The 21,078-nt window shown below is 46.3% G+C and overlaps 1 protein-coding gene across 3 annotated transcripts in view; it reads left to right on the top strand.

Annotated features, from left to right (window-relative positions):
* The first annotated feature begins 4,057 nt into the window (after positions 1–4,057).
* Positions 4,058–21,078, top strand: part of ZC3H12A (zinc finger CCCH-type containing 12A) — a 37,272-nt gene continuing 20,251 nt past the window's right edge. Inside the window, exons 1-2 of one of the 3 annotated variants that reach the window (XM_063954367.1) lie at positions 4,058–4,144; positions 16,683–17,228. In XM_063954367.1, coding sequence (XP_063810437.1) covers positions 16,723–17,228 — 506 coding nt within the window. In that variant the 5' untranslated portion in view covers positions 4,058–4,144; positions 16,683–16,722. Of the gene's footprint in view, positions 4,145–13,397; positions 13,482–14,849; positions 14,985–16,682; positions 17,229–21,078 lie in introns of those variants that run through there. The other 2 variants (XM_063954366.1, XM_063954368.1) reach the window with 2 other exon arrangements.

Here is a 21,078-nt window from a genome sequence, read left to right as displayed (position 1 = left end):
TATTCTGGCACCCTGAACAGCTATCTAAGGTTGTCTGGGTGCCCTGCACACCATTCCAGCACATGAAACAGCAATCTAATGTGGTCTGCATCCTGTTCCGGCACCCGGACCGGTTGTCTAAGATGGTGTGAGCCCTGTTCCGGCACCCGGAACAGGTATCTAAGGTGGTCTGCGGCCTTTTAAGGTACCCTGAACAGCTATCTAAGGTTGTCTGGGTGTCCTGCACACCATTCCGGCACATGAAACCGCTATCTAAGATGGTCTGCATCCTGTTCCGGCACCCGGACCGGTTGTCTAAGATGGTTTGAGCCCTGTTCCGGCACCCGGAACAGGTATCTAAGGTGGTCTGCGGCCTTTTAAGGCACCCTGAACAGCTATCTAAGGTTGTCTGGGTGTCCTGCACACCATTCCGGCACATGAAACCGCTATCTAAGATGGTCTGCATCCTGTTCCGGCACCCGGACCGGTTGTCTAAGATGGTTTGAGCCCTGTTCCGGCACCCAGAACAGGTATCTAAGGTGGTCTGCGCCCTATTCCGGCAACCGGAACAGCTATTTAAGGTTGTCTTGGTGTCCTGCACACCATTCCGGCACATGAAACAGCTATCTAAAATGGTCCGCCTACTGTTCCGGCACCCGGACCGGTTGTCTAAGATGGTTTGAGCCCTGTTCCGGCACCCGGAACAGGTATCTAAGGTGGTCTGCGCCCTATTCCGGCAACCGGAACAGCTATCTAAGGTTGTCTTGGTGTCCTGCACACCATTCCGGCACATGAAACAGCTATCTAAAATGGTCCGCCTATTGTTCCGGCACCCGGACCGGTTGTCTAAGATGGCTTGAGCCCTGTTTCGGCACCCGGAACAGGTATCTAAGGTGGTCTGCGCCCTTTTCTGGCACCCGGAACAGGTATCTAAGGTTGTCTGGGTGTCCTGCACACCATTCCGGCACATGAAACTGCTATCTAAGATGGTCTGCATCCTGTTCCGGCACCAGGACCGGTTGTCCAAGATGGTTTGAGCCCTGTTTCGGCACCCAGAACAGGTATCTAAGGTGGTCTGCGCCCTTTTCCGGCACCCGGAACAGCTATCTAAGGTTGTCTGGGTGTCCTGCACACCTTTCCGGCACCTGAAACCGCTATATAAGATGGTCTGCATCCTGTTCCGGCACCCGGACCGGTTGTCTAAGATGGTTTGAGCCCTGTTTCGGCACCCGGAACAGGTATCTAAGGTGGTCTGCGCCCTTTTCCGGCACCCGGAACAGGTATCTAAGGTTGTCTGGGTGTTCTGTACACCATTCCGGCACCTGAAACCGCTATCTAAAATGGTCTGCATACTGTTCCGGCACCCGGACCGGTTGTCTAAGATGGTTTGAGCCCTGTTTCGGCACCCGGAACAGGTATCTAAGGTGGTCTGCGGCCTTTCAAGGCACCCTGAACAGCTGTCTAAGGTTGTCTGGGTGTTCTGTACACCATTCCGGCACCTGAAACCGCTATCTAAAATGGTCTGCATACTGTTCCGGCACCCGGACCGGTTGTCTAAGATGGTTTGAGCCCTGTTTCGGCACCCGGAACAGGTATCTAAGGTGGTCTGCGCCCTTTTCCGGCACCCGGAACAGGTATCTAAGGTTGTCTGGGTGTTCTGTACACCATTCCGGCACATGAAACCGCTATCTAAGATGGTCTGCATCCTGTTCCGGCACCCGGACCGGTTGTCTAAGATGGTTTGAGCCCTGTTCCGGCACCCGGAACAGGTATCTAAGGTGTTCTGCGCCCTATTCCGGCACCCTGAACAGCTATCTAAGGTTGTCTGGGTGTTCTGTACACCATTCCGGCACATGAAACCGCTATCTAAGATGATCTGCATCCTGTTCCGGCACCCGGACCGGTTGTCTAAGATGGTTTGAGCCCTGTTTTGGCACCCGGAACAGGTATCTAAGGTGGTCTGCGCCCTATTCCGGCACCCTGAACAGGTATCTAAGGTTGTCTGGGTGTTCTGTACACCATTCCGGCACATGAAACCGCTATCTAAGATGGTCTGCATCCTGTTCCGGCACCCGGACCGGTTGTCTAAGATGGTTTGAGCCCTGTTCCGGCACTCAGAACAGGTATCTAAGGTGGTCTGCGCCCTTTTCCGGCACCCGGAACAGCTATCTAAGGTTGTCTGGGTGTCCTGCACACCATTCCGGCACCTGAAACCGCTATCTAAGATGGTCTGCATCCTGTTCCGGCACCCGGACCGGTTGTCTAAGATGGTTTGAGCCCTGTTCCGGCACCCGGAACAGGTATCTAAGGTGTTCTGCGCCCTATTCCGGCACCCTGAACAGCTATCTAAGGTTGTCTGGGTGTCTCGCACACCATTCCGGTACCTGAAACAGCTATCTAAGGTGGTCTGCCTCCTGTTCCGGCATCCGGACCGGTTGTCTAAGATGGTTTGAGCCCTGTTCCGGCACCCGGAACAGGTATCTAAGGTGGTCTGCGCCCTATTCTGGCTCCCTGAAAGGCTATCTAAGGTTGTCTGGGTGTCCTGCACACAATTCCGGCACATGAAACAGCTATTTAAGGTGGTATGCATCCTGTTCCGGAACCCGGAACAGGTATCTAAGATGGTCTGCCCCCCATTCCGGGACCTGGTACTGATATCTAAGGATGTCCTATTTCGGCACCAATAGCATATAAGTTTGTCTGGGTGTTCTGCACCCAATTCTACCAACCGGAATGGATATAACGGCGCCCCACCCCACAGGGGCGTGGAAAGCCATGCTGGGCCCCAGTAATGTAATGCGGTGTGGCCTAAATTGGGTGCGTATCTACACCTCTGAAAGATATGATTAATTAAAGTATTAATTGTGTGCAATTTATGCAAAGGGGCCAGGTTGCTTAATCGGAAGCAGGTCCCTCCTCTTCGGCCGACGGCGCCATCTGCCCAGTGACATCTGGGAACATGACGCATGTGCACTACAGGACGCTGCCCAGTACCGCCAAGCGTAAGTATATTTGGGAAGGGGGATGTGGACTCCCCTGTCGGGCCCCTCCAGCAGCCTTGGAAAGGGTAATTAATACCTGATTACCCGCCTCTTGGTACCACTGCATGTGGCGCTGCTCATAAATATTAGTTTTAGAATCCCCTGTCGGGCCCCTCCAGCAGCCTGGGACAGGGTAATTAATACCTGATTACCCGCCTCTTGGCACCACTGCATGTGGCGCTGCTCATAAATATTAGTTTTAATTATATTTTTTTATAAAGGCGGCGTGGTCACACCCCCTACCCTCCCAACAAAAACAATGGGCAAGTGGTCATTTATTATTATTTATTTATATATTTATACTGCTCTAAAAAAGAAAAAAAAAAACTCCCTATGCAGCCAGTGTGTGAAATAGATGAGCTGCAGCACCAGCAGCTATGTCCGTTCTCCCCCCTCCATCCCTCTGCCCGAGTGTAGTACCAGCGGGGTAGGTGGGAGGCTGTCAGCCCTGCACAGCGGTTCCCCTGTGTGACAGCAGCGCACAGACAGCGCCACTGTGCAGGGCTGACAGCCTCCTAGCAGTGCAGCAGCTTCGTGCGGGAGCCGGCAGGGATTTCTCCCTCCCCACTGACAGCCCGTCCGCGGACCCGCCCCCCGGACGGGGACGCGCTTTCACAGCTCCCCAGCGGCAGAGGTCGCTGCAGGGAGCTGATCCGGTCCGGCATTCCGGAATTTGGTCCGGTCCGGTTTTCACCTAATCCCCTGTATGAGAGCCAACAGAACCGTGTTCTGATTTTAGTAAATCACCCTGCAAATAATTTGCAAAAGCCAGACCTATATTTATTTCACAGCCAAGTGGACAATATACAGTCAGCTACGGGTTAGAGGGTAGTCTTTTGAATGGGTGGTCTTCAGGTGTTTTGAATGTAGACAGTTGCAGGCAATGCACCAGTACTGTACACTGGGTCCTCTCTTTCCTCCTCTTTCCCCCTAGCTGCAAAGTTCGGCAGAGCAATGTAAGGGGAGTGCTGTTGCCGCTGCTAATCAGGTGTTAGAGGACGCCTACTACTGTACCTGAATGGTTATAACGAGGTGACTTCCGTCTGTCATTACTGATGAGCAATTTGCTGGCCCTTCCTCCATCCTTCCCTCTCTGGGTACATTCAGTCGACAGAGAGACCGCTGTGAGTACAATTCGCTATCTCCCCTTGTTACCCCAATATCAGTAATACAGGGCTCCTGGGAACAAATAGAAGTCTTCGGAAAGTTTGATCTGTTGCCAGTCGCACACACACAACAGTGTGATCTCATTCCCTACCTGTAAATGCCCAGGAGTGCCCCTGGGCTGGTGACACAGAGCCGGCGATGTGGCAGAAGCGCGGAAAGGGAGGGGGGGAGAGGAGGAGGGGGCGTTTGAAGTACAGTAAAAGTTAAATTAGGGATCCTGTAGTGTCCTAGTTGCGCTGTTCACTTTGTATGAGAGTATACAGTATGTTACTAGAAGTTGGTCGGTAATTGGATGTTTTATCAGTACACAAATATCGTTCAGAGACTTCACATTACTAGACTTTGCTTAATACTGTATGTACTTTCTTTCTTTCTCTCTGTCTACCTATACATGTATACATACATATCTCTATATAAATATCTATAAAGAGAGACAGAGAGAGAGAGAGAGAGAGAGAGAGAGAGAGATAAATAGATAGGGTCAACAGTCAATAGGTCAACACCAAATGGTTGATATGCATATGGTCATCATGATCAAAAAGCCAACAGGTTCAGTTGGTTGACATGAAAATGGTCGACACAACATGGTCGACACGTTTTTTGGAACTTTTTGCTTTTTTCCAACATTTTCATACTTTCATACCATCCACGTGGACTACGATTTGAGAAGGGTAACCTGTGCTGAGCGCAGAGGTAGTGGAGCTAGTCACCTTGACTGAAGCCATGCGAGAGGATGCGGTATACTACATAGGATGTCATGTGATGAAACCTACAATCTGACACCAAAAAAAATTAAAAAAACTTGTGCTGACCATTTCTGCGTCAACCTTTTGATTGTGTCAACTTTTTCACTTGTCAACATTTTGGGGTCTAACTAGACACTGTCAAACTTTTCTCTGACGTCCTAAGTGGATGCTGGGACTCCGTAAGGACCATGGGGAATAGCGGCTCCGCAGGAGACTGGGCACAACTAAAAGAAAGCTTTAGACTACTGGTGTGCACTGGCTCCTCCCACTATGCCCCTCCTCCAGACTTCAGTTAGAATCTTGTGCCCGGCTGAGCTGGATGCACACTAGGGGCTCTCCTGAGCTCCTAGAAAGAAAGTATATTTTAGGTTTTTTATTTTACAGTGAGATCTGCTGGCAACAGACTCACTGCAGCGAGGGACTAAGGGGAGAAGAAGCGAACCTACCTAACTGGTGGTAGCTTGGGCTTCTTAGGCTACTGGACACCATTAGCTCCAGAGGGATCGACCACAGGACCCGACCTCGATGTTCGGTCCCGGAGCCGCGCCGCCGGCCCCCTTACAGAGCCAGAAGCAAGAAGTGTTCCTGAAAATCGGCGGCAGAAGACTTCTGTCTTCAGCAAGGTAGCGCACAGCACTGCAGCAGTGCGCCATTGCTCCTCATGCACACCTCACACTCCGGTCACTGATGGGTGCAGGGCGCTGGGGGGGGGCGCCCTGAGGGCAATATAAGACACCTTGGCTGGCAAATCTACACCATATATAGTCAGGAAGGCTATATAGGTGTAAAAATACCCCTGCCAGAATTCCAGAAAAAGCGGGAGAAGTCCGCCGGAAAAGGGGCGGGGCCATCTCCCTCAGCACATTGGCGCCATTTTTCCCTCACAGCTCCGCTGGAAGGACGCTCCCTGGCTCTCCCCTGCAGTGTCAAGCTACATAAGGGTAAAAAAGAGAGGGGGGGGGCACTAAATTTAGGCGCAGTATATATAATATAAGCAGCTATAAGGGAAAAACACTCATTTATAGTGGGATCCCTGTGTTATATAGCGCTCTGGTGTGTGCTGGCATACTCTCTCTCTGTCTCCCCAAAGGGCTTTGTGGGGTCCTGTCCTCTGTCAGAGCATTCCCTGTGTGTATGCGGTGTGTTGGTACGGCTGTGTCGACATGTTTGATGAGGAGGCTTATGTGGAGGCGGAACAGATGCCGATAAATGTGATGTCACCCCCTGCGGGGTCGACACCTAAGTGGATGGTGCTGTGGAAGGAATTACGCGACAGTGTCGACTCCTTACATAAAAGGTTTGACGACATACCAAATGTGGGACAGCCGGCTTCTCAGCCTGTGCCTGCCCAGGCGTCTCAAAAGCCATCAGGGGCTCTAAAACGCCCGCTACCTCAGATGGCAGACACAGATGTCGACACGGATACTGACTCCAGTGTCGACGACGATGAGACTAATGTAACTTCCAATAGGGCCACACGTTACATGATTGAGGCAATGAAAAATGTGTTGCACATTTCTGATGTTACCCCGGGTACCACAAAAAAGGGTATTATGTTTGGAGAGAAAAAACTACCAGTTGTTTTTCCTCCATCTGAGGAATTAAATGAAGTGTGTGAAGAAGCGTGGGCTTCCCCTGATAAGAAACTGGTAATTTCTAAGAGGTTACTAATGGCGTACCCTTTCCCGCCAGAGGATAGGTCACGTTGGGAAACATCCCCTAGGGGGGATAAAGCGCTCACACGCTTGTCAAAGAAGGTGGCACTACCGTCTCCGGATACGGCCGCCCTGAAGGAATCTGCTGATAGAAAGCAGGAGGCTATCCTGAAGTCTATATATACACACACAGGTGTTATACTGAGACCAGCTATTGCTTCAGCATGGATGTGCAGTGCTGCAGCTGCGTGGTCAGATTCCCTGTCGGAAAATATTGATACCCTAGACAGGGACACTATATTGCTAACCGTAGAGCATATTAAAGACGCACTCTTCTACATGAGGGATGCACAGAGGGATATTTGCCGGCTGGCATCTAAAATAAGTGCAATGTCCATTTCTGCCAGGAGAGGGTTATGGACTCGGCAGTGGACAGGAGATGCAGATTCTAAAAGGCACATGGAAGTTTTGCCTTATAAGGGTGAGGAGTTGTTCGGGGATGGTCTCTCGGACCTCGTTTCCACAGCAACGGCTGGGAAGTCTACATTTTTACCCCATGTTCCCTCACAGCCAAAGAAAGCACCGTATTATCAGGTACAGTCCTTTCGGCCCAATAAGGGCAAGGGGGTTAGGGGCGCGTCCTTTCTGCCCAGAGGCAGAGGTAGAGGGAAAAAGCTGCAGCATACAGCCAGTTCCCAGGAGCAAAAGTCCTCCCCCGCTTCCTCTAAGTCCAGGTACGGTGGGGGCCCGTCTCAAAAATTTCAGCAATCAGTGGGCTCGCTCACGGGTGGATCCCTGGACCTTTCAAGTAGTATCTCAGGGGTACAAGCTGGAATTCGAGACGTCTCCCCCCCGCCGTTTCCTCAAATCTGCCTTACCAACAACTCCCTCAGGCAGAGAGGCAGTGTTACAGGCAATTCATAAGCTGATAGTAAAGGTGCCCCTACTTCAACAAGGACGGGGTTACTATTCCACAATGTTTGTGGTACCGAAACCGGACGGTTCGGTAAGACCCATTTTAAATTTTAAATCCTTGAACACGTATATAAAAAAAATTCAAGTTCAAGATGGAATCGCTCAGGGCGGTTATTGCAAGCCTGGACGAGGGGGATTACATGGTATCACTGGACATCAAGGATGCTTACCTGCATGTCCCCATTTACCATCCTCACCAGGAGTACCTCAGATTTGTGGTACAGGATTGTCATTACCAATTCCAGACGTTGCCGTTCGGTCTATCCACGGCTCCGAGGGTCTTTACCAAGCTAATGGCCGAAATGATGATACTCCTTCGAAAGAAGGGAGTTTTAATTATCCCGTACTTGGACGATCTCCTGATAAAGGCGAGGTCCAGGGAGCAGTTGTTGGTCGGGGTAGCACTATCTCGGGAGGTGCTACAACAGCACGGCTGGATTCTAAATATTCCAAAGTCACAGCTGATCCCTACGACACGTCTACTGTTCCTGGGGATGGTTCTGGACACAGAACAGAAAAAAGTTTTTCTCCCGGAGGAGAAAGCCAAGGAGCTGTCATCTCTAGTCAGAGGCCTCCTAAAACCAAAACAGGTGTCGGTGCATCACTGCACGCGGATCCTGGGAAAGATGGTAGCTTCCTACGAAGCGATTCCATTCGGCAGGTTCCATGCAAGAACCTTTCAGTGGGACCTGTTGGACAAGTGGTCCGGATCGCATCTTCCGATGCATCGGCTGATAACCCTGTCTCCAAGGACCAGGGTGTCTCTGCTGTGGTGGCTGCAGAGTGCTCATCTTCAAGAGGGCCGCAGATTCGGCATACAGGACTGGGTCCTGGTGACCACGGATGCCAGCCTTCGAGGCTGGGGGGCAGTCACACAGGGAAGAAACTTCCAAGGACTATGGTCAAGTCAGGAGACTTCCCTGCACATAAATATTCTGGAACTGAGGGCCATTTACAATGCCCTAAGTCAGGCAAAACCCCTGCTTCAAAACCAGCCGGTACTGATCCAGTCAGACAACATCACGGCGGTCGCCCATGTAAACCGACAGGGCGGCACGAGAAGCAGGACGGTGATGGCAGAAGCCACAAGGATTCTCCGATGGGCGGAAAATCACATGTTAGCACTGTCAGCAGTGTTCATTCCGGGAGTGGACAACTGGGAAGCAGACTTCCTCAGCAGGCACGACCTCCACCCGGGAGAGTGGGGACTTCATCCAGAAGTCTTCCGACTGATTGTAAACCGTTGGGAAAGGCCACAGGTGGACATGATGGCGTCCCGCCTAAACAAAAAGCTAGAAAAGTATTGCGCCCGGTCAAGAGACCCGCAGGCGATAGCTGTGGACGCTCTAGTGACACCGTGGGTGTACCGGTCGGTTTATGTGTTCCCTCCTCTTCCTCTCATACCAAAGGTACTGGGGATAATAAGGAGAAGAGGAGTAAGAACTATACTCATTGTTCCGGATTGGCCAAGAAGAGCTTGGTACCCGGAACTTCAAGAAATGATCTCAGAGGACCCATGGCCTCTGCCGCTCAGACAGGACCTGCTGCAGCAAGGGCCCTGTCTGTTCCAAGACTTACCGCGGCTGCGTTTGACGGCATGGCGGTTGAACACCGGATCCTGAAGGAAAAGGGCATTCCGGAGGAAGTCATTCCTACGCTGATTAAAGCTAGGAAAGAGGTAACTGCAAACCATTATCACCGCATATGGCGAAAATATGTTGCGTGGTGTGAGGCCAGGAAGGCCCCAACGGAAGAATTTCAGCTGGGCCGTTTCCTGCACTTTCTACAGTCAGGGGTGACTATGGGCCTAAAATTGGGTTCCATTAAGGTCCAGATTTCGGCTCTATCGATTTTCTTCCAGAGAGAACTGGCTTCACTACCTGAAGTTCAAACTTTTGTTAAGGGAGTGCTGCATATTCAGCCCCCTTTTGTGCCTCCAGTGGCACCTTGGGATCTCAACGTGGTGTTGGATTTCCTAAAGTCACATTGGTTTGAGCCACTTAAAACCGTGGAATTGAAATATCTCACGTGGAAAGTGCTCATGTTGTTGGCCTTGGCTTCGGCCAGGCGTGTATCAGAATTGGCGGCTTTGTCATGTAAAAGCCCTTATCTGATTTTCCATATGGATAGGGCAGAATTGAGGACTCGTCCCCAATTTCTCCCTAAGGTGGTATCAGCCTTTCATCTGAACCAACCTATCGTGGTGCCTGCGGATACTAAAGACTTGGAGGCTTCCAAGTCGTTGGATGTAGTCAGGGCCCTGAAAATTTATGTTTCCAGGACAGCTGGAGTCAGAAAGACTGACTCGCTATTTATCCTGTATGCGCCCAACAAGTTGGGTGCACCTGCTTCAAAGCAGACTATTGCTCGCTGGATCTGTAGTACGATTCAGCTTGCACATTCTGCGGCTGGACTGCCGCATCCTAAATCAGTGAAAGCCCATTCCACGAGGAAGGTGGGCTCTTCTTGGGCGGCTGCCCGAGGGGTCTCGGCTCTACAACTTTGCCGAGCAGCTACTTGGTCGGGGTCAAACACATTTGCTAAATTCTACAAGTTTGACACCCTGGCTGAGGAGGACCTAGAGTTTGCCCATTCGGTGCTGCAGAGTCATCCGCGCTCTCCCGCCCGTTTGGGAGCTTTGGTATAATCCCCATGGTCCTTACGGAGTCCCAGCATCCACTTAGGACGTCAGAGAAAATAAGAATTTACTCACCAGTAATTCTATTTCTCGTAGTCCGTAGTGGATGCTGGGCGCCCATCCCAAGTGCAGATTGTCTGCAATACTTGTATATAGTTATTGTTTAACTAAAGGGTTATTGTTGAGCCATCTGTTGAGAGGCTCAGTTGTTATCATACTGTTAACTGGGTATAGTATCACGAGTTATACGGTGTGATTGGTGTGGCTGGTATGAGTCTTACCCGGGATTCAAAATCCTTCCTTATTGTGTCAGCTCTTCCGGGCACAGTATCCTAACTGAAGTCTGGAGGAGGGTCATAGTGGGAGGAGCCAGTGCACACCAGTAGTCTAAAGCTTTCTTTTAGTTGTGCCCAGTCTCCTGCGGAGCCGCTATTCCCCATGGTCCTTACGGAGTCCCAGCATCCACTACGGACTACGAGAAATAGAATTACCGGTGAGTAAATTCTTATTTTTACTATCACTCTTTTTGCGTTTTGCGCATGGGCAGACACTAGGTGGGGCACGACATAGCAATTCAAGTGATGCTCCGTTTGGGGGGGGGGGGGGGGGGGTCGCACAGGGAAAGACATGTTGTAATTTTGATGCCATAAAAAAAATAGCGTTTTACCAATTTGCTGGTGTGTGTCTGTGGCCTCTTAATCGCTTATTGTAACAATGTACTGTGATGTACTGGTGCCTGTATTTGTATTATATGTACAGTATACAGTATTTCCACTATGGCACTCCCTTTCTGGAATATGCTGTGTATTCTATCTTACATTAATGTGTATATAATAATAAGATTAGTACAGTACACTACGCCTCAGATCTTATCTCAGCGTACTGTAAAGTGGAGACAGTGGCCAAGTGACAAGTCATGAACTGCTGTCATAGATACACCTAAATCCATCAGTAAGCAAAGTACAACTCTCCTGTCAATGAAATCTTTTGCATCATGTGTAGCTGAAGCTGTGTTTTTTAATTGAATGCTTCCTGACCAATTTGTATTATGTTTTTTTTGTGTATCGGGTTAAGGAGCAACTCTTGTTTCTGCTAAGATTTAAAAAAAAATGGAATTGTTTAAATTTTACTGGATGTTTACAAAACTGATATTTATGTATATTGATTGGTTGATGTGTATTTAACAAACTACAATATTCAGTCTCCTCATAATAATCACACTGTACCTTCCAACGAGTGTAGTATTGTATGCCAGCGGCCGGGCTCCCGGCGATCAGCGTACTGGCGCCGGAATACCGGCCGCCGGCATACCGACAGTGTGGCAAGCGCAAATAAGCCCCTTGCAGGCTCGCTGTGCTTGCTGTAGCGCGCCACGCTATTTATTCTCCCTCCAGGGGGGTTGTGGACCCTCAAAAGGGAGATAAAGTGTCGGTATGCCAGCTGTCGGGATTCCGGCGCCGGTATACTGTGCGCTGGGATCCCGACAGCAGCAAACTGAATACCACCCCCTTCCAACTGTTCCTGTTATGGACCAAAGTCTTTCCAAACTTTCCTTTTTAAGGCCCATACACACTGGGCGATTTTGAGCTGAAAGCAGGTCACTTTTGGTGTGTTGAGCTGCTTTCAGTGCAAAACCGCCCAGTGTGTATACCCCAGCGATGAGCGATGAGCGCTGATGGGTGCTTCCGCATCATCGCTAGCCGCCGCCGTTCATCTACTGGTGTTACCAATAGATGAACGGTGGGGTGAGCAGCTTTTCATAGCGTCCTGCTATGGAAAGCCGTTCACCCCCGCTGACATCGCTGGGCAGCGGGGTAAAGCGCTCAGTGTGTATGCACTGAGCCCTTTTCAGCCCAGCGATGTCAGCGATCATCGCTATGCATACACGCTGGGCAAAAACGCCCAGTGTGTATGGACCTTTAGTCTGATCTTTGTGGATAATACTGTATTAAGGGGGTTATTCAGGCTTGTTAGCAAACCAAAAAAGTTAGAAATTGGGTAAAACCATGTGCACTGCAGGTGGGGTAGATGTAACATGTGCAGAGACATTTAGAGTTGGGTGGGTTATTTTGTTTCTGTGCAGGGTAAATACTGGCTGCTTTATTTTTACACCGCAATTTAGATTTCAGTTTTAACACACCCCACCCAAATCTAACTCTCTCTGCACATGTTATATCTGCCCCACCTGCGGTACACAATATTTTTGCTCATTAGCTAACAAGTTTGCTGCTGCGATCAGATCTGAATTACCCCCCATGTGCACTGCAGGTGGGACAGATGTAACATGTGCAGAGACATTTAGATTTGGGTGGGTTATATTGTTTCTGTGCATGGTAAATACTGGCTGCTTTATTTTTACACTGCAATTTACATTTCAGTTATAACACATCCCACCCAAATCCCCACCTGCAGTGCAACACAGTTTTGCCCTATTGCTAACTTTTTTGGTTTGCTAACAAACCTGAATAAAGCCCTAAAGCCCCACACTAGACAAGAAAGTAAAAGATATCGCTCAGAGGGGTCTTTCTCTGCAATATCTTCTACTATCTCGTCTAGTGTGTACACTCAACATCATTAATGATGCGCGCTCCCAGTCCAGGCGAGGGAGGACTTCATTAACAAGAGCCATGCAGCAGCTGCAACATGGCCCCCGCTCCCCCCCCCCCCCCCCCCGCCGTCGCTCGCTTCACGCCGGCATCGGCAAGTGTGCATGCACTTGCCGGTACCGGCACCCCGCCGGGTCCCTGCCGCAGCCAATATCGCCGGGTACACACATCGGCTAGTGTGTACCCGGCTTAATCAAGTATGAATATCTTGTCTACAACACAGAACAACATTGTATCCAGTACCACAAGGGTTTGTCAGTTCCAATGCATTGTGCAAATATGAAAAATAATTTTTTTTATATTGTAGACTAATTTTGTTTCCATTACATGAAAACTTGAAGTGGCCTGTTAGCCATATTGATACAGAAAATGTAGAACTGATACAGTATTCAAGCCCTCAAGTCACTGGCATGTCTTAACTCTGTTCCATTGCCCTGAACAGTGAGAACGTTTGTAATGGGAACATCATATTGCAATAGTTAGGGTGACTATATCTTTAAATAACCAGATCAAGCTGTGTTATTACCACCCACATGTACTGTACACGCCCAACTGACTGTACTTTTATTTCCTGTTGCATATAACACAGAAGAAATGTCAGGCAGGCCTTCACTTCTCAGCCTGTAAGCTTATAGGATTCTTGTATTCTATGTGTGTCTGTTCTGAATCATCTGGTAAGCCATGAAGACTGCTAGATATTACAGGTTTACTGACTGACTTATTTCAGCTTAAATGGTTAGAACATGATTTGGAGGCAGATGCAAGTTATTACTACAGTAATTAAGTAATTAAGTAATTAAGTTTTCTTATCTTCTTGTTACTACTTTTTTTCTTGTTTTTGATGTTGTTGTTATCTTTTATAATTATAACTTTATGAATGAGTGCTGGATTGTGTAGGATTGTGATATTTTGTGTATATTATGACCTATTTGATTCATGGGTTTATCACATTTGCATCTACACAAAATATATTGTGTGATATATATATAGCTTTGTTCATGCGATGTGTTAGCAGCCATGTTGTGAAGTTCTGTGATGGGTAAATAAATAGAATGCTACCACTACCACTGTTAGGGTATCTGCTTATAGTTTATGTATGTATTTGTTTCAAAGTATCTCACTTTATTGTCATTGCATGCTGGCTGGTGTATGCTCTGTACACAACTAATACTTCATTGTAATCAGTTTGCCTTGAAAAAGATTCACAAATGGAATGGAAATGTTGGCTGTCATTTCTCACACAGCATTCAATTTCAATAAAGTGAGATACTTTGAAAGTGACTATCTGGAGAGTGTGCCTTTTTCCTACACTGTAGGTGTACAGTATATCTATAGAGATGATGCCAAAGGCGTCTCATATATAAAGGACCGCCCCAGCAATAACTGATCGGATGTGAGTGCTGGAACATACCCTGACCCAAACATGTTTTAATCTTTTTACAATATAGTACTTGAGAAAGTGTATTGTCTTTGCAAACTGCCGGCAAAAAAAAAAAATGTGTATGCAAGTCCAACTGCCACAATATTCTTCTAATACATACCTCATTGTTCACACTTTGTGGATTCTTAGTGCAATGTGGAGGTTTGGAAAAATAAAAAAAAATAAAATATATATATATATATATATATATATACAGTACACACACACATACAGTATGTTGATGGTTATCTGTAAAGTTACACTATTTGAGACGTGTTTCCAAAAAGAGAAATGCATTAATCACTTGTGTTAATCTGATATAATTAAATTATAGGGATACTGCTTAATGCTCAGCTGGTCTTGCCTAATCTGATACTCACTTTTCTCATAACTCCAATAATGAGTTCAGGAGTCAGCATGGAAAGCAGAAGTCTAACCACATTTATATGAAATTTAAATGTTACACTTGAGTAACCAGGCAGTAACTAGGAGTGTGAAAGCGGTGCCCCCGCCCAGGGCGCAGAACCCTGTGGGTGGCACTGTCGCTCACCCATGGCCCATGCTTCTGACTACCAGAGTGCCTACTGCAGTGTTGGGCAGAGTGTCCTGTGGACTCCCCAGACTAGTACACTGCAGCTACTACAGACCCCCAGCGCACAGTGCTGTGATTCCTGATGCTGGTTACCCCACCTCCTGACATCAGGCACGCAGAGGGCATGTCCAGCACAGGGTGTAGTGAGGCCACTATTACAGTGTTGTGAGTAACATATTTCCTTTACCTACTGTTTACTGCTAATGATGACATAAGATTTATTATGTTTACCAAGTGATCAACACCATTTTTAAAAGTGTTTTCCAAGTACAGTACATTGAATATTTACAGTATGTATTTAAACCTTGTTAATTATTAAACTAATGTACTGAGAATTAATAATACTGAGTGCATCTGGATAGTGCTGACATGATCCAGATATATTAGTCTAATGTCATAATTTAGAAATCTGGAGGGTATTGTCTTCTGACTTTTGTCAGTGGTGGGTACCTAGGGAGAAAATATAAAAGTGAGATTTATTTTGGGCAGTCGTTTCCTCCAAATGCTGTAGAATAATAAAGGTTGATTTACATATCCCTCACTACCCAGTCATCTCTAATATTCCTGCCTTCTACAAACATCCAGCAGTGAAAGTTATTTTTTTCTAATTATGTTATCATAGTATTTAGTAATGCTTGCCTATTTATTAAACATAGCACTAAACTATTAAATGTATATTTACTAATTATATCATACAATGCATGATGCTTTTTGGAAAACACGAAACAAGAGTTTCCCAAACTCGGCCATTACAGTCTAGGTTTTAAGGATATCCATGCTTGAGTCCAGATTTTTAACCCTTTCAGTGGCGGGTTTTTGGAATTTGACCAAACCTCCCAGGGCAGGTTTTAATTTTTTTTTTACCTGCGCGTTCCCAGGTGTTTCATGCGCATTGCCAGGGGTTTCACGCATTGTGTCATGCTTTTTGCCAGGGGTTTTATGCTCTGGGATCCATGCTCATTTCCATGGGGAATGCTCGTTGCCTAGGGAATGTTTGATGCCATGGGGTAGCTAGGAATGGCCACCGACCATCGATGATTCAAAAGCATTGATGGTCTATGACCAATGTTGAAGACTTTTACCATTGATGGGGGAGAACCAGATGGTTTCCCGCTATCGATGGTTCAGTGCTACCAATTTATTTTTATTTTTTTATCAAAGTGTCGGCACGGAGCTTAGCTCCGCTCCCTGACACCCACTATGCCATGCCTCTTGGTTTGCATTTGTATAGTAGTGCAGGGATGACCATCGACGGGTAAAAACCATCAATGGGTCCATTCAAGATGGTTTTACACCATCGAGGTTATCCATCGATGGTGACCATCGATGTAAAACCCACTGATGGCCATCCCCTAGGTAGCGTTTGCTGGCGGGCACTAGCCAGCCAGCACTGTAATCATCTCCCACACTCCTCCCTTGTACTCCGCTCTGCCTGCAGAGCTTTATGGAATAACGCGATCGCGTCATGATGTCACAACGCGATCGTGTCATGATCTTCTAGTCCACCGGCCGAGCGGAGTGTAAGGTGGAGGGAGGGGGAGCAATGGCATGCCCCGGAAAATTTCCGGGATTGCCAGTCTGCACACCGCAGCTGGCCCCGGAAAGTTTCCGGGCATGCCACTGAAGAGGTTAAATCAAATTGACTGAGGTACTAAGACACCTGTGCTCAAGCATGGATATCCTTAAAACCTGGACTGTAACAACGGAGTTTGAGAAACAGCACTAAGAAATATCTGAAATGTGCAATGACTTATGTGAAAAGTTCTTGAGCTGTATTAATCAGGGGAAGTTAGAGCTGACATTTTACTGCAAACATTATTGGTACAAGTTAACCTAAGCTAATGATTAATTATGTGTTTGTAGCTGAAGCTGGAGGTCACTACAGCAGACTGAAGCACTTGTAATGGATAGCCTTCCGTTTGATTTCAACTGCTGTTTGGATCAGCAAAGCTGGAATGAACCCAACAAATGTAAAGGGTACGAACTTCCAAAGTATGACCTTGCTTTATTATATGGAGACACACATGACGAAGGTTTTTACAGCCAAGGATGGGGCCAAAAAAGGGCAAGAAGTGACCGGTCACCAGAAAAGGACAGTTCACCTGACCTTGCTGACCAGTCTGAGATGCAGATGAAAGTAGACTTTTTCCGTAAACTAGGTTATACCTCAGACGAAATCCATGCGGTCCTGCAGAATCTTGGTGTGGATGCAGATACAAATTCTGTATTGGGAGAGCTTGTGAAACACGGAGGAAACCCAGAACGAGAAGCTGTGCCAGAGGAGTCAACAGATGCTGTTTTAATACCTCGAGGGAGCATGGGAGTAAAGGCATCCACAACTTCAAATGAAGAAAGTGATAGTAACAACTTAAGACCAATTGTCATTGATGGCAGTAATGTGGCTATGAGGTTTGTTACACTTTGCTATATTTTTTGTAAGTCTACTGACATGTATTCAACATTACTGAGCTGTTGTTAATGTTGTTTTTTATTAAACTGCAATCCTTAATGAGTCTTAAGGTGCATACACACGGTGCGATGTGTGCTTACGAAAATCATAAGAAAAGTTAGCACATATAGCGCCGTATGTACACAGCTTGCAATACCGATGCGCATTCCCGCATGGTCGGTATTGCAAGAAAAAATAGACTGTGCAGGCAAGGCAATTTTGACTATGCTGCGTACAATCCAGTTTCTAGTATAGTCAAAATTGTATATAGTCAAAATTGTACATAGCCAAAATTGCACCATGTGTACAGTCAGTATCGGTGATTCTGGGCTTTGGGGAGTTTAAGGGAAATCACATAGTCAAAATCGGCATTTAGCCAGAATCGCACTGTGTGTATGCACCTTTAGCAATTATCATTTGCCCCATTAACTGAATGTAGTACTTCATATCAGTTATAACACAGTAGGTTTAACGCTGACAGTAATAGAAAATAAGTCTTATGTCAGTGCTTCGCATTTTCAATTTGTTCCCTTCAGCTTCCTGCTCATGAAAATTCAGTGCATCAGAAACATACAGTACTGTAGGTAGTGCAGCAGAATTTTTTTTCAAGGATCTTAAACCGATGAATGGCTCACATGCCAGTCTGGAGACATATCATTTGTGGACGCCTGAGGTTTGGTGCAAAGATCATCACAATGTACCTTTGCAGTGTTTGTTTTAAAGAAAGAAAAAAAGAAAGACAATATCTGTTTGCCATAAAGTATACCTATTTTCATAGCAAAAACAATAAGGCTTATTTTGTGAGTCCTAAGGCCCCACTTTTTCCCAGAAGTCTCTATTTCCTAGCAGCAGTGACTGAGCAATATTTTTGTAGTTTATTTTATTCTTTGTATTCAGTTTTATGTTTACACTGTATGTCATTTAAGTTAGGGTTTCACGTATTACAGTTTTAAATGATCACTGACATTTGCAAACAAAATGAGGTCAGTAAGCTTAATGTGTATTTTGCAATAAACATGTGGTTGTGTGAAGAAAAAATATATAAATAAATAAATATATATATGCAAAATAATGATGTATAGGCAATGGCTGGTTTATGCAGTAATAAGCAGGACTCTGCTGATTCATTTCCTGTTCTGTTATGGGCTCACTGGCTGTGTTTTGAAACTTATTTCAGAGAAATGTTACTCTAGAAAATAAGAACTCTTTGACCCATTTTTCTGTTGTCACATTAAATGTTTTTTGTTTTTTTTGTTATTTGTTGTTTGTACCTTAACCTACTTGAAAGGCTTGGCTGTAAAAATAATAGCTTAAGCAATATGTTTTGCATATATTAAAGTACAGTAATTCTTTGTGCGACTGTGCATGTGTCTGTGTGTGCATGTGTGTGTGCATGAGTGTGTGCATACGTTGCTTATCTGTATATAAGCTGATACTAGTCCAACATGTGTAAACAGGTCTAAAAAATAGCGGCTACATCCCACCCCCTTCTAAATCCCGACAGTCGGGACTATTCCCACTCATGGGTGTCCAGTCCATGATACCCAAAGAGTGGGAATAGAACCTGTGGCGAGCGCAGTTTGCCACTGTGCCTGCAGCGTAGTGAGCGCAGCAAGCCCGTTAGGGGCTTAGTTGCGCTGCCCCCCCCCTCCCCGCCCCCTGCTGGCATTCTGCTGCCGGGATCCTGAGCGTCTAGTTCCCTTCGTGGAGAGGACCTTTGCTGTGCAGTGCGCGATGACGTCATCGCGCTCCGCGCAGTAAAGGACCTCTCCACGAACGGAAACTCTAGTTTCCCTTCACAGCGGCAGCGGGGGGCACAGCAGCAGCGGATCTTGCCCTGGTGCGGCGCCCTCCGGATGGCGCCGGCGCCCTCCGGAAGGCGGCGCCCCGGGCAAAAGTCCTGCTTGCCCGTGGCAAGATCCGCTACTGAGTCCATCCCATGCTACCCACCAACTGTTGTAACCAGCGCAGTGCAAATAATAGTAATGGCCTACATTACAAATTCATTCATCTATACTTCTAGATATATTAGTGTGACTAGATTTTACCAGTAATATTTACATTGTTGTGGCGAATAACGGTTACCCATGTATATTATACTCTACTTCATCTGAAACCTTTTAATTGAGTTGTTTGATGCAATTTTTTTTAAAGCAAAAGACATCAAAGAATGCTAGCTTGCAGGTTTAACATACAGAACATCAGTTGTCATTTACTGTACAACTTTATAAACCACATACTGTAGACATTTTTTATCTCTCTTTGTTGTGGACAATCCATCAACAAGAGAAACATGCAAGATGAGGACAGTAGTTAAAGACAGTCATTGCCTCTTTAGTCAAAGAAAGGTATTTTGCAGCTGTGTGGAACAAAGTACAAAGTATAATTTAGTGTCAGGTTCACTAAAGGGAAATTCCGCACTGCTACTTCCTGTATGCTTAATCTTCTACATTGTTCCTTGCTGATTCACATGGCCAGAGACCTGCCTGCCTGAACAGCTCACTAGCAGTCTATGCAAATACGCTTTATGTAAATATACCTGCTCTTTCCTCCTCCTGGGAATTTTCTCAGCGTTTGCAAAATTAGAACCTCTATATGAGATACTTACACCTTATAGCCTTGGGTAAATACTACAGCTATTTCGAGGGTTCACAAGGAAGTATATTTTTTTTCAAAAGAAGCTTGTATAAAGGAAATTCTGCTGCAGCATATTGTATTGGTTTAGCCATTACATTTTTTAATGCAATACAGCTTTAGAATTTTATAGGAGGTCATATACTGTACTGATAAATACAGACATTTTTTGTCTAAGTGTCTCTGTCACACTTATGTGACCTATGGGCAGATGTATTAAGCCTTGGAAAGAGATAACCCACATACCAATCAGCTCCTAACTGTCATTTCTTAAACAGCCTGTAACATGGCAGTTCATAGCTGAATGGCTGATACTTTATCTCTCTCCACTTTATCACTCTCCAAGGCTTAGTAAATCTCCCCCTGGGGGGGGGATTTTAATTGTGGGCAAAGGGTGCAAAGTGACATTGGCCCTGCATTTAAATGCCAGCAATGGTCTGTTAAATAACTGAGCTATTACATGTACCTCTTAGACGGACTTCCACGGAGAACTAATATATATATATATATATATATATATATATACGGTATATATATATATATATACGGTATATATATATATATATTTGCTAACAAAAGGGAGATGTTCGTGGTTTGCACTTGAACTTGATAGTGTTTGTTCTCCGGATTTATGTTATACTTGCGTACATTAAACTGTTAATGCTTGCTGGTTATGTAGGGATAATGTGGACATCCATCACAGAGCACACCTGATGTGCACAGCAAAACACCATGGTTTCGTATTCTGTCTAGATCAGTGGTTCTCAAACGTTCTTGAATCACAGTGCCCTGGAGTATCAGCATTTTTTTCATGGTCCCCCTAGGATAAAAAATTTGTATTGATAAATTTGGAAAAAATATAAAATTAAGTAAATTGTGCCTACCTGTCATCCATAGGTTCAGTTATGTGGTGGTGAACAGTTGTGCTTCTGATTGTCCACATGCTTTATAATTTGCAGCCACTAGCACATGTTTTACCTATCTCTTTGATCATAAATAATTTGATTTGGTCCTGGATCACTAACCCAAAGCACCCCTGCAAAAGCCTTGCAGCACCCTAGGTTCACAGTTTGGGAACCAGTGGTACATATGGACCACTAAGTGTACTTTATCCTGAACACCTTAAGCTGGGTACACACTTGAGCGATGGGCATTCGTTCCGACATTGGAACAAAT

The sequence above is a fragment of the Pseudophryne corroboree genome, chromosome 2 (genome assembly GCF_028390025.1).
Source record: "Pseudophryne corroboree isolate aPseCor3 chromosome 2, aPseCor3.hap2, whole genome shotgun sequence".
Classification (NCBI taxonomy): Eukaryota; Metazoa; Chordata; class Amphibia; order Anura; family Myobatrachidae; genus Pseudophryne; species Pseudophryne corroboree.
The sequence above is the reverse complement of the archived record's forward strand: the minus strand, read 5'-3'. Positions and strand labels throughout refer to the sequence as shown.